The sequence below is a fragment of the Leucopleurus acutus genome, assembly GCF_964270905.1.
Source record: "Leucopleurus acutus genome assembly, chromosome: 7".
Taxonomy (NCBI): Eukaryota; Metazoa; Chordata; class Mammalia; order Artiodactyla; family Delphinidae; genus Leucopleurus; species Leucopleurus acutus.
Genome location: NC_139150.1, coordinates 43414201 through 43430074, shown reverse-complemented (window position 1 = coordinate 43430074; position 15874 = coordinate 43414201). Strand labels below are relative to the sequence as shown.

The following is a 15874-nucleotide window of genomic DNA, read 5'->3' as shown; positions in this document are numbered from 1 at the left end:
TGACAAGCGGAAGCAGTGGCTTTTTCTGACCCGGGTGTGCTGATGAAAATCACTCTCTCCTGATTCAGGCAACAGAACGATGGGCTCAACCCACCCATCCAACCCACCTAACTTCACTGTGGATGAAAGCATAAGCAGGTGAGTCTGCTGGGGTAACAAGAGATAACTTAGCCTTATAATAACAGGCTACGTTATCTCTTGTGAAGCCGTGAGCCTGCCTGCTTCACAACAAAGGGACTTCTAATTTATGACCTGAATGGTAAAGATGTACAGGGACTGTCACTGCGTGACAGACTTTGACAGACTTTTCTATATATCTTGTACTTTTTGGAATGAGCATAGGCTATTTTACAGTCGTGTTTTGTTTTGTTTTGTTTTGTTTTGTTTTCTAAAAGGCAAACAAACCAAAAATACCTGATGGCTGGTGCAAAGGAGATGTGACCTTCTGGGGAGATCTGGACGACGTTCAGATTGTGGTTTTCATTAGAACAACAACCGGATTGACTCTGTGGCCAGCTGTCTGTCATTTTCAGCAAGATTAGGCCTGCTCTCATTCCAAAGGGCTGTAGGAAAAGTCTCCCTTAGAGGAGCTATCACTGGGCCATATTACCATTTCAGGGCAAGTGGTGAGAAAGGAAGGTCAGGGCCGGGGACACCTATGGGCATTTTCCTTCACTACCATGGGTGGAGGCCCTGGGGGGTCCTGATACTTCCATGGAGGTAGCAATGCATGGGGAAAATCTGTGGTGAAGGGAAGTTGGAGGGAAAAGGCAAAACATCCTTCTGCTTGTTAGAAAACCAAAGCTCCGGGTTTAATGCAGCGCCAAGGCACTTATTTCCCTGTCCTCGATAAGGAAGACAGAACAATTGCCTTGTCAGCTTGCACTTTTCCCGGAAGAGCTGAGTGGCTAGGGTGGGGCGTCAGGACTGCAGGGAAGTTGTGCATGCAGGAGAAAAAGCCAAAAAGCCATTTATGGATTCTGAAGTTGACAACGTTCAATGTGTCGCTTGAGCTCATGTGATTTTTTTGTGAGTCCCAAAGTAATCAAGGCTCCTGGAGCTCCAAGAAAGCAGTGAAAATACAAAAGAGCCTTTTCTCTCCCTTGTCCCTTATGAAACAGGTGCAGATCTTGGCTGGAGTGGGCTGTTGTCATAGATGTGTCCATTACATCGATGCCTATGTCATAGGCATCGATGTAATGGAGTTTATAGAAAAGCAAACTTCAACTAGGGAGAAAAAAAGGACGAGGCTAAGACTAAAAAGATTTCCTTAAGCTTCTGAAGAGGATTCCAAAGATTGGTCTGGAATTAAAAGCACCTCTTACTGCAGGCCACGTAGAAAACAGACTTGAAAACAATCCAGTTAAACCCTACAACATATGAATTCCAAACACACTATTAAATTGGACAACTATGGCTTTCAAGAAATTTGCACAGAAGATGATAGCTATCAGGTATGCAGTGCGAAAGGCATTTTTCACATTGGAAAGTTACTTTTGCATAGTAAGCTTTCCAGTGTTCATTGAATTGAGTATGAAATAATACGCTCAGCTCTACAGTGCCCTGAACGTTGACTGCCTAATAGGGTCTTGGGATGTCATGCTGCAGAGAACCCTAGTTTTGTTTTCTTATAAAAACTGTATGGCCGCCCCGCTGCTTGCTTCCCAGGTTTGCAGAGCTCACCTACCTCCATGAGAAATGACTCTCCTGTAGGGCTCGATGACCTTCATGTCAATCCGCTGCTCCTGTTCTCCAATCACCACGGTCCTCCACAGCCGGTTGTCCTCTCGCTCCTCCTCTGCCGTATATTCCGGAATAGACTCTGACTCTTGGCCAGAATCTTTGTTGGCTGTGTGATCCTCTGGAAATGAAGCATAGAGCAGGGATAAAGAAGAAAGACCTCCACAGGTGAGGCAGTTCAGCAACTAGCGACCTCCTGGCAGAGTCAACCCGAGCTCCCTGTTCTGCACAACTCTGATAGAGCTTGACACCATCCTGATCACATAAAGGACACTCAGTGAAGTCTTATTGATTGACTGACTGAACAACCAATCCATTGTGAAGGCCAGGCGGAGGGTGGGGATAGGAAAAGAGCTAGAGCTGTCTTGTGTCTGTAGTGGTCCAAGGGGGCATAGGCTGGTGCTAACTCATCCTTGATCATATAAGTTGTAGACTGCACGTCTTTCTGATGGGGTGAAAGGCTAGTCATCAGGCCCTATCTTCCTTGCGCCACATTTCTTGGTGTATCCTGAGTGCTCAGAGTGTTTTGGGGGCCCTCAGCTCAGTATCTTGACGATACCGCCAGCCTAGACCCCCACTCGAAGACTCTTACAGTGGGGTTGAATCCCCTTCTCTACTGGGAGTGCATCTGGACATTAATTCGATATTACTTCCTATACATTTTTCAAAATATGCTACACAAAGGTTTTACAGTAAGTGAGAAACAACCTCATAGACCAGAAGTGCTCCAAGGCCAAAAATTCACAAGACTCTTACTTGCGGGTGCCCAAGGCAATGAAAAAGCCCACTGAGCATCCTTGGGGGAGAAATTTACTACCCATTCTTGTGCATCAAGAAAAAAGCAACCATATTTAGTTTTCTTAAAAGAATAAGCAACAATTGTTTCCATTTTTACTTCAAGTACTAGTAGAATTTAACAGTGGTTATTCTATGTATGTTTAAGTGACTTGGAAGAAAGGATTGTTTATAGATTTCACAATAATTCTTTCAGATGTTATCATTAAGTTTCCATTTCATGAGAAATTACCTTTGATTTATACTCCACTTGCAATACCAATGCAAAAACTCTGAAGTAACTACCTCAGGTCACAGAGTTAGGAAGCAAATACAATCAGACCCTTACCTTGTCTACTCTTCTAAGCTATCACATTGTACCTTAAATGTGTAACTGTCTCATTCTCGTTTATTTTACTATAAGGCAGTGAGTTCCTTGGGCTAAGAAATTGTGCCAGAATCATCTTTAATATCTGCCTCCACCAACCCACTCAACACTTAGCTTGAAACCCTGCACAGAGCCCTCAGTAAAACTTGGGAGGGTGAGTGGATAAATAAAGCTTGGACAAGTTCCTGGAAGTATAGGTCATCTGTAAGGGAGCCACAACAGAGCCATTATGTTCCAGAAGATCCCGCAAGACAAATTCAAACGTGTGTAATTACCTGTGACTTAGAATAGCAAAATGGAGTCCAGCTGGGAAGCAATCCTAGCCTTTTATGCCAACACCAACAGCTACTGCCACCTGCAGAGCCTTGCAATCACTCTGGCTTTCTCTGCATTCCCACCAGCGCTTGCAGCTTATTCAGGATGGGAAAGCAGCAACCTTGGTTTCAGATCAAGTGCTGTGTCACTTGTGCAAATCCATCCATCTGCCCTGGACTCCCTTTCTGGGATCCCTTCCTGCTTCTCCCTTCCCACGTGGGGTAGGACCCTCAGATGCTCCTCTCCGCTCCCTTACTAGGACCCTGTTTTCCCACTGGGCTCTGATGCGGGTTTGTCTTCTGAGGTTCTTGTACACACCTGCTCTTCTCTGCAATGTACTCACCATCCACCAACCCCTCTTCACCCTGTCTGGGACTTTCTGGCCTGCTCTACGTTGACCCTGGTGATCTGTGTGGGGTTGTTTTGTTTTCTGCATGCTTCAATTGAGGCCACTTTGTTAAAAAAAAATTTTTTTTTGTATACTCTGTTCTCTTCGTTATAAAAATAAAACACGTTAATAAAAGTACAAGCAATACAGAAATTGTTGGGTGGGGGCTAGCGGTGCGATGGATAGCACATCTGACTACGGATCAGAAGATGCCAGAAATTGTTCAGGGAAACAGCAAAAATCACCAATGCCTCTCTCACTCATTTTTGTTTGATATGTAGTTTTCTTTCTATACTCATGGGCACAAACATACTTTTTTTTTCCCCAGAAAGTATGATTAATCTCTATCTTCTGCATGTTCTGTACGTACTGTTCTACAATGTGCTTCCACCTAATAACACAACATGGGCTTCTTTTCATCTCAGTGAATATAAACCCTGCTCATTTTTAAAAATAGCCCTAGAGTATTCAGTTTTACTGATGTCTTTTAGTTTATCAGTCCCATAGCAATGGAAATTTAGTTTTACTCTATTTTATGGCTTGTTGTTCCTTATAAAGAATTGCCTGCAATAAGTATCTCTGTAAAGGTGTCTTATCTCTTTTGTGCACATATTGCTATAGGTTACCTTTCTAGCAATGGAATGCTGGGTCAGAGGGTCTAAGCACTGAAAGGCTTTATGAGCATTTCTGGCCTTGAATATATCACACCAAAATAGCTGAGAGTACCTATTTCCTCACACTATTAAAACCACTGGCGGGACTTCCCTGGTTGTACAGTGGTTAAGAATCTGCCTGCCGGGGCTTCCCTGGTGGCGCAGTGGTTGGGGGTCCGCCTGCCGGTGCGGGGGGCACGGGTTCGTGCCCCGGTCCGGGGGGATCCCGCGTGCCGCGGAGCGGCTGGGCCCGTGGGCCGTGGCCGCTGGGCCTGCGCGTCCGGAGCCTGTGCTCCGCAGCGGGAGAGGCCGCAGCGGTGAGAGGCCCGCGTACCGCAAAGAAAAAAAAAAAAAAAAAAAAAAAAGAATCTGCCTGCCAATGCAGGGGATATGGTTTCGAGCCCTGGTCTGGGAAGATCCCACATGCATGGAGCAACTAAGCCCATGCGCCACAACTACTGAGCCTGCACGCCACAACTACTGAGCCCGCGTGCCACAACTACTGAAGCCCACGCGCCACAACTACTGAAGCCCACGCATCTAGAGCCCGTGCTCCGCAACAAGAGAAGCCACCTCAATGAGAAGCCCATGTACCGCAACAATGGCCCCTGCTCGCCACAACTAGAGAAAGCCCCTGTGCAGCAATGAAGACCCAATGCAGCCAAAAATCAATAAATTTATTAAAAAAAAACAACACTGGAGGTTATCGAAGTTTTTAATTGTTGAAAATTTAGGGTGAAACTTCTCTCTTTGTTGTTTTAATGTATATTAAATTATTAAAGAAGGTGAGAATTATTAAGTGTTTATTGGTTATTTATATTTCTCTTACTGACAGGGAGGCACCTGATAAATCCTTTGCCTATTGTGGTCCTTACTGATTTTTTGGAGTTCTTTATACAGAACTTTGTCATATACTGCAATTATTTTCCTGCCTTGTGCTTAGTTTTTGAACTTGTGATTTTTTCCCAAATAGAAATATATTTTTATATAGTTGAATCTATCAGTTTTTGTCTGTATGCTTTTTGATTGTTGTATCATAGTAAGAAAGGACACTACACTCCTACCTTAAAAGTATGTCTACATGTACACAAACATTTTCCTACAGTTTACTTTTAAAAACAGCATTATTATTCATTTTGGCATAGAAGTTTGAGGCTGGCACGTGTAAATCAGTGAAGTTAGAACACACCCTCTCACCAGACACAAATATAAACTCAAAATGGCTTAAAGACTTAAACATAAGACATGACACCAAAAAACTCCTAGAAGAGAACATAGGCAAAACATTCTGTGACATAAGTCATACCAATGTTTTCTTAGGTCAGTCCCCCAAGGCAGTAGAAATAAAAGCAAACAAATGGGGCCTAATCAAACTTACAAGCTTCTGCACACCAAAGGAAACCATAAACAAAAGACAACCTATAGAATGAGAGAAGACATTTGCAAATGATGCAACCGACATGGGCTTAATTTCCAAAATATACAAACAGCTCATACAACTCAACAACCAAAACACAAACAACCCAATCCAAAAATGGGCAGAAGACCTAAACAGACATTTCTCCAAAGAAGACATACGGATGGCCAACAAACACATGAAAGGATGCTCAACATCACTAATCATTAGAGAAATGCAAACCAAAACTACAGTGAGGTATCACCTCACACCAGTCAGAATGGCCATCATTAAAAAATCTACAAACAGTAAATGCTGGAGAGGGTGTGGAGAAAAGGGAACCCTCCTACACTGTTGGTGGGAATGTAAGTTGGTGCAGCCACTGTGTAAAACAGTATGGAGCTTCCTCAGAAAACTAAAAATCAAGTTGCCGTATGATCCAGCAATCTCATTCCTGGGCATCTATCCAGACAAAACTATAATTCAAAAAAGATACATGCACCCCTATGTTTATAGCAGCACTTTTCACTATAGCCAAGATATAGAAATAACCTAAACGTCCATCAACAGATGAATGGATAAAGAAGATGTGGTACTTATATACAATGGAATACTACTCAGCCATAAAAAAGAATGAAATAATACCATTTGCAGCAACATGGATGTACCCGAAGATTCTCATACTAAGTGAAGTAAGTCAGAAAGAGAAATTCAAATACCATATGATATCACCTATATGTGGAATCTTAAATATGACACAATGAAACTATCTGTGAAACAGAAACAGAATCACGGACATAGAGAACAGATTGGTGGTTGCCAAGGGGGAGAGGGGTCGGGGGAGGGATGGAGTGGGAGTTTGGGATTAGCAGATGCAAACTATGATATATAGGATGGATCAACAACAAGGTCATACTGTATAGCACAGAGAACTATATTCAATATCCTGTGATAAACCATAATGGAAAAGAATACAAAAAAAAAGAATGTATATGTATGTATAACTGAATCACTTTGCTGTACAGCAGTAATTAACACAACATTGTAAATCAACTATACTTCAATAAAAAGAAGCTCGAGGCTGGACCTTTTTATCAAATGTTACTCCTAATGTTTCAGAGAAAGCATGGCCAAGTTGGTATGTCTCCTCCTTTTCCCACCTCTTCTGACTGATATAAATGAAATAAAGTTATATAAGAGCTAGGGGTTCAGTACATTGTCTTAAGGTGTTCAATTCTGGAAGTCAACAATCTAAGCTAGTAGGAAGTAAAAGTAGCTTTATTTTACTCCCTTTAATTAATGGATCTTCCCAAACTTAATAATTCTTTTGGGACTTCCCTGGTGGCGCAGTGGTTGAGAATCCGCCTGCCAATGCAGGGAACACAGGTTCAATCCCTGGTCTGGGAAGATCCCACATGCTGTGGAGCACCTAAGCCCGTGCGCCAGTACTACTGAGCCTGCGCTCTAGAGCCCGCAAGCCACAACTACTGAAGCCCGCACGCCACAACCACTGAAGCCCGTGCGCCCTATAGCCTGTGGGCCACAACTCCCAAGCCCATGCACTATTAAGCCCATGTGCCGCAATAGCTGAGCCCGCGTGACTAGAGCCCGAGCTCCACAACAAGAGAAGCCACCGCAATGAGAAGCCCGCCCACCATGAGGAAGAGCAGCTCCCGCTTGCCGCAACTAGAGAAAGACCGCGTGCAGCAACGAAGACCCAACGCAGCCAGAAATAAAATAAAAAATTAAATTAAATTAAATTTTAAAAATATGAGAAAACTACTTTAAAAAAAAAATTCTTCTGCTACAACTATAAATTACCGTCCTCCCATTGCTATCATTTTCTCACTATTTGCAAAATTTTCCGGTCTCATTTAACTCTCTGTCCCCAGGCCCTCCAAATTTAATGTTTGGTCTCATGCTCTCTTCACTAAGAAATGCTTGATTTTCTTTGTCTCCTTTTCTGAATAACAGGCTTTTCTCCCTGGCGACTGTTGAAGTCAATTAAGCCTTGGTACACAGGGGAGAAGTCAACTTGAACATTTTCTTTTGCCTTTGGTGAGAAGATGTAGTGCACAGGCTCCTGAATATCCTGTGCTAACAGGTCACAGTGGAGAGTCCACTGTTGGTGATCACACAGACTAACAAAAGATGAGGCAATGAGGCCAGCCGTGGCCTCCAGGAGGGACACACATCTGTAAGGAGGACTAGCTTTCTATGTTGTGATCTTGCACTGATAATGGGAACAGTCTGAAAATGCCTTAAAAGACATTCATTATGGTTGACTTTTTTTTTTTTTTTGTGGTACGCGGGCCTCTCACTGTTGTGGCCTCTCCCGTTGCGGAGCACAGGCTCCGGACGCGCAGGCTCCGGACGCGCAGGCTCAGCGGCCATGGCTCACAGGCCCAGCCGCTCCGCATGTGGGATCTTCCCGGACTGGGGCACGAACCCGTGTCCCCTTCATCGGCAGGCGGACTCTCAACCACTGCGCCACCAGGGAAGCCCGACTTTTTTTTTTTTTTAAGCCAAGCCAAAGAGCCTCTTTATTTGTATTAAATGTTAGAAATCACTCCCAGGAAGAAAATGAGGTTAGGTATTATTCGTGACATATTTGATCACTAACATTAGGCATAATTGAATCCTGGACATGCTGTGTATTAATCTAGACTATTGATTTAGAAAACATTAGGTTGAATGTTACTAATTTCATTTGTAGGAGGAGTGCTTTCTAAATGACACTCATCGTTCAAGACATGTTTAGTATTATGCTAAATACCCAGAGATTTACAAACTAGCTTTGAATTTTCATTCCTAAGATACCTTTCATCGCTCCCTTTTATGTCACTTAGTATCCAATGTGGATCAGGTTTGTTTGAGCCTGAAGTACATATAGTTTTGGGGGGAGGGAGCTTTTTAAGGAAAATAATCTTTTCTTTTTTTGTTTTCTTCAAACTTTTACAAAAGCATATCATGATGTGAACGTATTTCTAGGGACCCTTCTTGACAGAATGAAGCTTAAGTTCAGCTTCATCTTTTGCCAGTATCACAAACTGAGAAAATTCTTCACTTTTTTCCTGTTGAAGTATAGTTCAGTACAGTTGGAAAGAGCATAGCCGGGGTTCAAACACGGGCTTTCTCCATCTTCTTTGCTGTTGTTAGAGTCCTAGGTACGTCTTAGTCCCGGGCAACAAGAGTAATTTGCTCAATGGTCTTCCGACTTCCATTTTTTCATACACTCTGCCCCCCCACCCCGGGTTTGCACTTTTACTTGTTAGAGGAAAGACATCCTGTACCCAGCTAAGAAAGTCTTTAAAGTTCTTCAGGTGACAACAGGTACGTAGTTAATTTGAATGTGAAAACTCAGCATACAAAAATACAAGGAAAAAATCATCCTTTCATACCACATTATCATTATGGCATAAGGTTGCTTGTGGGTAAAACAGAATAAGCCTAACACTTGACTAGTTAATATGCAGAGTTAAAACAGGGAATTGATTTTATAAGCTGGTTGCCTGTAGGCTGTGAAAATAATGGAAGACTGCAGATAAGGAAGTTAAATGAAGTGGCTATCTGATTATGTGGAAAAAATGTTAGGGCATCTTATTCACATAGGAAACTGTCTGTCATTAGGGGTTAGTTTTCGAAAAGATAGCTTAAACGAGGTCACTAAACATCGCTTAGCCTAGGAAGAAAAAATATAAGAGCACATAAGTGTTTCTTATAATGTTCTTATCAGAAATATTCAGGCTAAAATTCTCTATCATTTTTCCATTTCCCTTATGAAATGGCTTTGCTGAGACCTGAATTACGGTAAAAATAACTCTGCGGTTGGTTTGGAAAACAGAAATAGGTCATCATCAATTTTCTGACCTTTGGATATTTTTAAGTTTATAGGATTAGTATAATAAAGTATTAAAAGAAAAAGAAAGCTCAGATCTCCCTTAATATGAAAGACTGGCCTGTTAAATCCTTCACTATCTACATATTTCTGATATCTTTGGCACTTCTAAATACCAAAGGAAGTCAAGCCTTAATTATGTCGGTACTTTGAATGACATTTGGACACAATTATTAAAGAAAATAGCTTGGGAGGGAAGACTAATTTAACATCTTTTGATAGTGAGCTTCAGAAATTTTCCGTAAGCAAAATCACACTGTGGGCAAATAACCTGGCAGCAGTGTTTGGTGATCATCAACTGAATAAAACAGGCAAATGGTGTAAACATCCTTCAAGCACTTGAGAAATTAAGGGCCCTCAAGTCACCGGAAAATGGCTGGATAAAAGGGAATGTAGATGTGAGGACGGGTCACCAGGCTTGACTTCAGGTGCGCTAGCCTAACCTAGTCAAAGATCCTCCTGTTCACTGTCAGTATATTTATGGAAAGAGCATGGCCCAGGAGTCGGGGACAACAACTCAGGTTTTGAATGCTGGCTCTGACGTTTACTGGCTATGTGACCTTAGGTGACTTGCTTAACCTCTGGGGGTAACATAACACCTCTTCATAGATTTGACGTGAGCATTAATATAGTTAATATTTATAATGCACCTAGCACAGATCCTGGCACACAGTAAGCACTGTGAAAAGTGTTCATTAAATAAAATTAATTACTGACCAAACACTCTTGAAAGCCTGTGCCTTAAAAACTCCAATTTTGTTTAGAATGTGTATGCCTAGTTCAGAATGCTCACACAACAAACAAGAAAACCATGCAGCTTTCCAAACATTAATTTCATACTTTGGGACGCTAATGTATTCCCTCTTTATAGTCAGTTATCTATATCTGCATGTTTATAAAATATAGCTATTCAGAGGCACTTTGTGTTTTCAGTGTTTAATGTTGTTGTTTTTAAAACAGTGTCTGAACATACGTCTTTCATATGAAAATCAAGGTGGACTTAAAATTCAACTTACATTAAAATTCTCTCCTTTGAGTTTAAGACCTAAAAGCAGGGTTGTGGCTGTTAATCTGGTTCTTTCAGCATAACTGTGTCGACTAAATAAAAAGAACTGTGTCAGCAAGTGGCAGCTTTAATTACCAGTTTGCTCAGCCACCACCACTTTGCTTGACAGTTTTACTATTTATAAAAAGAAAAGGTTCAGATGTAGTGTGACACAGCTCTCCAGGGCAACAGGAAAGCACAGGGGGAGGAGAGGGAGGGGCGAGCAGGGTCCTGCCACAGCTGTCTTCTCTGGGATTTTAAGTTAATGCTTGATTTTTACACTTGAAGATCTATTAGCAGAAGAAGGGCTGGGAGAGCTGGGGTCAGCTGGAAAGGATGGAGTAGCTGGGGAAGAGTGACTGCGATGGCAGAAAAGAATATGAATTCAAGACCTTTCACCTCTTATTTGTGTATTTCAACCTACAGGGTCAAATATCCTGATAACTATAAAAATCCAAGAACATGATAAAAATGCAATATAAAATCTCTACTTAAACATGATCATCTGTAATACAAGTAGTTTAGCCACTTCCTGTTTTCTTAGCTTGAGGAAATAAAGCTTTACACTCTGTGAAGGCAGGGTCTGAATCTATGCTGGTTGTGGTTATAGCCCTGGTTGCTCAATGACCATTGGTTGACTTAAGTAATTTAATGATGCAAGTAATTTGACGATGACTCTCCTAATTTCATAACTATGTTCTTCTATGAAGGAAACTGCTGGAATCAGTATAGCTCTAAATAAGTCAGGGCATCATTCAATTGTATTTCTTTTTTAATCATTTTCAAAGTGTATCAAAGCAGTAGCTGTAGCCAGGATTCTCTTACTTTCAAATTCAAATACTACAAAGTCAGAGAATGCCACCCTGTAAAACTGAAACTACATGATGCCATTTTTTAAAGCAAGTGCTTTGTATCTGTATATATTTCTTAAACGCAATTTCATTGAGCAAGAGAAAGAACTAAAATAAGACTGGTAATCATATCGGGAGTGCCAGTGTTTGATCCAACAGCTTTTCATTTTCTCCCTTTTTTTTTTTTTTGCGGTACGCAGGCCTCTCACTGTTGTGGCCTCTCCCGCTGCGGAGCGCAGGCTCAGCGGCCATGGCTCACGAGCCCAGCCGCTCCGCGGCATGTGGGACCTTCCCGGACTGGGGCACGAACCCGTGTCCCCTGCATCAGCAGGCGGACTCTCAACCACTGCGCCACCAGGGAAGCCCCAATTTTCTTCCTTTTTATTTTTCCCCCAGCACACCCTGTCCCATCCCTCCTTCCTTCCTGCTTTATTGGGGATATAGCACTAAACATAAGAAAGTCCCTGACCTTGTGGAGCAGACATTCTAGTGGGAAGAGAAAGAAAATAGAGATGCAAGCAAATAGTTAAATGATATGATTTCAATTAGTGTGACACATGGAAAATAAAGTGAGTACTGGGATAGAGAATGACTAGGTGGTGGTGTGGGGAATGCCTTTCATTACAGAGGTCAGGGAAGGCCTCTGAGAAGATGACATCTGATTAAGTTCTGAATAAAGAGAAGGAGCCACCCAGGTAGGATCTGTGGGCAAGAACATTCCAGACAGTGGGAGCTTGTACAGAGAAACCAGTAAGCTCTAATTTTTCCACCTCTAATTTTATCTTCCAGATTAAATTCTCTTTCTCTGCAAACCCAGTCCCAGTTTTCTTATAACACAGCATGTAACATGGCCCTACATGTAACACTTATAACACAGCATGTAACATGGCCCTACAACCCCAGCCAAGCACAAGGCCTGGCATAAAGTAGGGGTTTAACAAAGGAGTGATGGCTTTGTATGATCTCTGCGAGCCATACCTGTTCTGTCAAGCTCTAAACCATCAATCATGTCCACCTATGACCTGAGATACAAACAGAAGCTTCTAGAAATCACAGAAAGGAGCCACCAGCAACACAATGAGAGGTTTGTTCCTAAAGCCACCTAGATGACATTAGATAAGATTAGATAATCTTTCACTTTTCACTTAACTTTGGCCTTGCCAACTTGGCCACTTACCATGCCCAGTGTACTCAAAAGAATCTGCTTCATCAGGGGTATCGAGTTCATCCACATTGATATCGATTTCGTCTGGACTGTCCAAGTTATCATCAGAGAGAACAGACCCTTCACTCTGATCCAGAGACAGATTGATATTTGGGGCTGTGAGTTTGATTCTCTGAGGATGACTGCCATTAAGATCCAGAGAATTAGGAGGTTCTAAAGAAGATAAAGAGCAACATTATTAGACCATACACACGGCTGCCAACAGTGGGTGTGGGCCCCAGTGAAAAACAATTTTAAGGCCTTTCAGCAAAGGCACACCTGCTAAAAGTCCTCATGTGGGATTTAGACCCCACTCTTGGCCAGCAGGCCTCAGTACTGGCTCGCCCCAGCTACATCAGCCCTGGCCATGCAGAAATAGGAAGTGGGAGCAGAGATCTAGTTTTTAGAACTGCCCTGTTCAGGTTTGAGAACTTGACACTGATACACTACTGAATCAAATTTTTTATGATGCATATTACTTAAGAAAAACAGTTAAGCTTTACACGTAACTTATAGTGATTCATGTAGACTTTATTCCTCTGAAATGGAGGATACAAACTTTATCTGTAATGTTTACAGACAACCCAAAATACGTCTCTTTAGTTCCTGACATCTCTGTTGTGAACTTTCTTTGGCTTTTTTTTTTTTTTGGTAATAAAACTGAGGTACCCTCCCAGATTACATTCCTGGATCAAGCACTCATTAATTCTTATGCCAATATGGCTTGACATTGGTTCCTGTACCGTAGTGATAGTCTCCTCGTGTAAGGCTCATGGAATTAGCTCCCACTCTTTCACTGTAATATGCATCTTGCCGTTCAAGAGCCTTTCACTTAACAGAAGCAGAGCTGGAGAAGTCATTTTTAACCAAGTTGATCCCAACTAAACAATGTCAGAGAGATACCTTAACAAAACAATTTCAGGATTCCCTATCACAAAATGTTTTGAAGGCCATCTGGTATACCCATCAATTCTGGAATTCTAACTCTAGTCTTGTCTCTTGTCCTAAGGAAGCTGACACTGTTTCTTTGTCATTAAGATTTTTTTTTTTTTTTCTGTCTAGACAACACCTAAACTGTGTTCCATGTAATGTTTTTATGTATTACTTGAAAAAATGTTTCTATTGATCCGTCAGTTTGTAAAACATTGGGTTTCCATATTACAGGGATTCTCAGAGCTGTGCTGTCCAAAAGAAATTTTTTGTGATGGTAGAAATGTTATGTATATAACATTTTTGGGGGTTTCTGGGCCACGCCACGTGGCTTGTGGGATCTTAGTTCCCCGACCAGGGATCGAACCTGGGCCCCCTACAGCGGAAGTGCAGATTTCTAACCACTGGACTGCCAGGGAATTCCCACAATTCACTTTTTTTAATAAAAAGTGAATCGTGGACCTTGAAGAGTGGAGCAGATGTACGGTGGCTACCATGCTTATTCGGCCATAGAACACTTAAGAATAGTTATGTCACATGATTAGTACTTTGAAGAATGCACTTTAAATACTCAGACAGAAATAAAAAATTGACTCCCTTCTTTCTCAATTCTAGGCTTGACTGATAATGTCAGGGTTCAGGATCTTGGTATGATCCTGTAGCTGGTACAGTGCAAAGGAGTGAACCTAGTACAGCGTGAGAGTCATATAGGTTGCCACTGAAATTTTTTAATTCCTTTTTGTATATGCCTTGGGTTGTAAAGCGCAGTTTGGGGGTTTTTGTTTGTTTTTCTTTTTTAATAATCAGGATACTGAGTATCCTTAATATTAAATCGCTCATTTTTAATATTCTCACACTTAAGTATAAATTTGGGGAACTTAGATGTTAGAATTTGGTATTATGATAAACAGCAGCCGGTTATCACAGGAGCTGAAAACATTGGCAGATCCGGGCACGGCCCAGGAGATAAAGGGTGGCCCACACTAGGTGATGACTCAAGTCAACTCTGAAATTAACCACATCAAGCCTAACACCTTCCTCACACACAATTTTTTCCTCTCTTCACTTTTATCACTGATATCACAAGTTGGATGCACAGGAAATGTTTCTCTCACTGAATAATGAACACGTTTGGATATAGAACACTGCTGAAGAAAATGAATGAACACTTTCTCACCAGGCCTCATGTCTGCCGCACTGGGACTCAGCATTCCCTCCTCAAAGGGGATGTCCATGCCCACATCCTCTAATAGTAATCTGAAAAAACAAACAAACAAACACAAAGCAAAGAGTGTAAAAAATTGTGTGGGATTTAATTTTCTTTGAAAAGGAAACCCAGAGATTCCAGGGTGGCATTTTCAATAAACCAAGTATGTGTACTGAATCCATTGTAAGTGGCCCTAAATTAGTACAGACTTTCTGCAGTTACTGTGAATGAGAACCACGGACTTGGATTTTACTCTGTGCACAGAGCGAGTCACTTCTTCTGCCAGTTCTCATAAGTAAACACACCTCAAGTAAGAAATTCAGAAACAGGAGAAGCAAATAACTAATAAAATATACTTAAGGGGACACTTAATTTTTTTTCAACAAGGGATACAATATATATGCTTTGGAGTAAGTACAGACCTGACTTTGTATATATCTCTTCCTCTGTAAATTTGAGCATATTACCTAAACTGCGTGGGCAGAGGAAAGCGTACTCTGCTGATCTGTTTGTAAAACAGGGATATACCACCTACCTCACTGAGTTGTTGAAAGATGAAGCAATGAATGTAAAGTGCCCAACATTCCTGAGAAGGTGCCAACTGATGTTATTTTCCTTCCTTCTTTGAATATTTAAAGATTCATTGTGAAATATAAGTTGGTGAAGATGGTTCTGGTCATGAGTTACCATCTTTTCTCCCTAATCAGTGTTGAACCCGGGACTGTTGAACCCAGGACTTACCCACTTGGTAAGACTAGTGGAAGGGAACAGACAAATACTGGAGGAAACTGTGGCAAATCTATATGCTCTTGTAGGAAGCTGATCACTGTTCACAGTAAATGCCCCTTGACTTATTTTTATCTCCTGACCCTCGTTCAGTACATCCCCATTTATCATGATAATATATGTATATATATTTAACATCTTTATTGGAGTATAATTGCTTTACAATGGTGTATTAGTTTCTGCTGTATAACAAAGTGAATCAGCTATACATATACCCCCATATCCCCTCCCTCTTGCGTCTCCCTCCCACCCTCCCTACGATAATATATTTTTCTTCGTGGTGGCTTCCATGTAATTTC

The 15874-nt window shown here is 41.6% G+C and overlaps 1 protein-coding gene across 1 annotated transcript in view; it reads right to left on the bottom strand.

The window, feature by feature from the left end:
- The window catches only part of PRUNE2 (prune homolog 2 with BCH domain), a gene marked incomplete at both ends in the record, with an annotated part of 267702 nt that overhangs the window by 31926 nt on the left and 219902 nt on the right, over nt 1-15874 (bottom strand). The window contains 3 exon segments of the mRNA XM_082843243.1: nt 1688-1861; nt 12626-12826; nt 14760-14839. Of these exon segments, the coding sequence (XP_082699369.1) occupies nt 1688-1861; nt 12626-12826; nt 14760-14839 (455 nt within the window).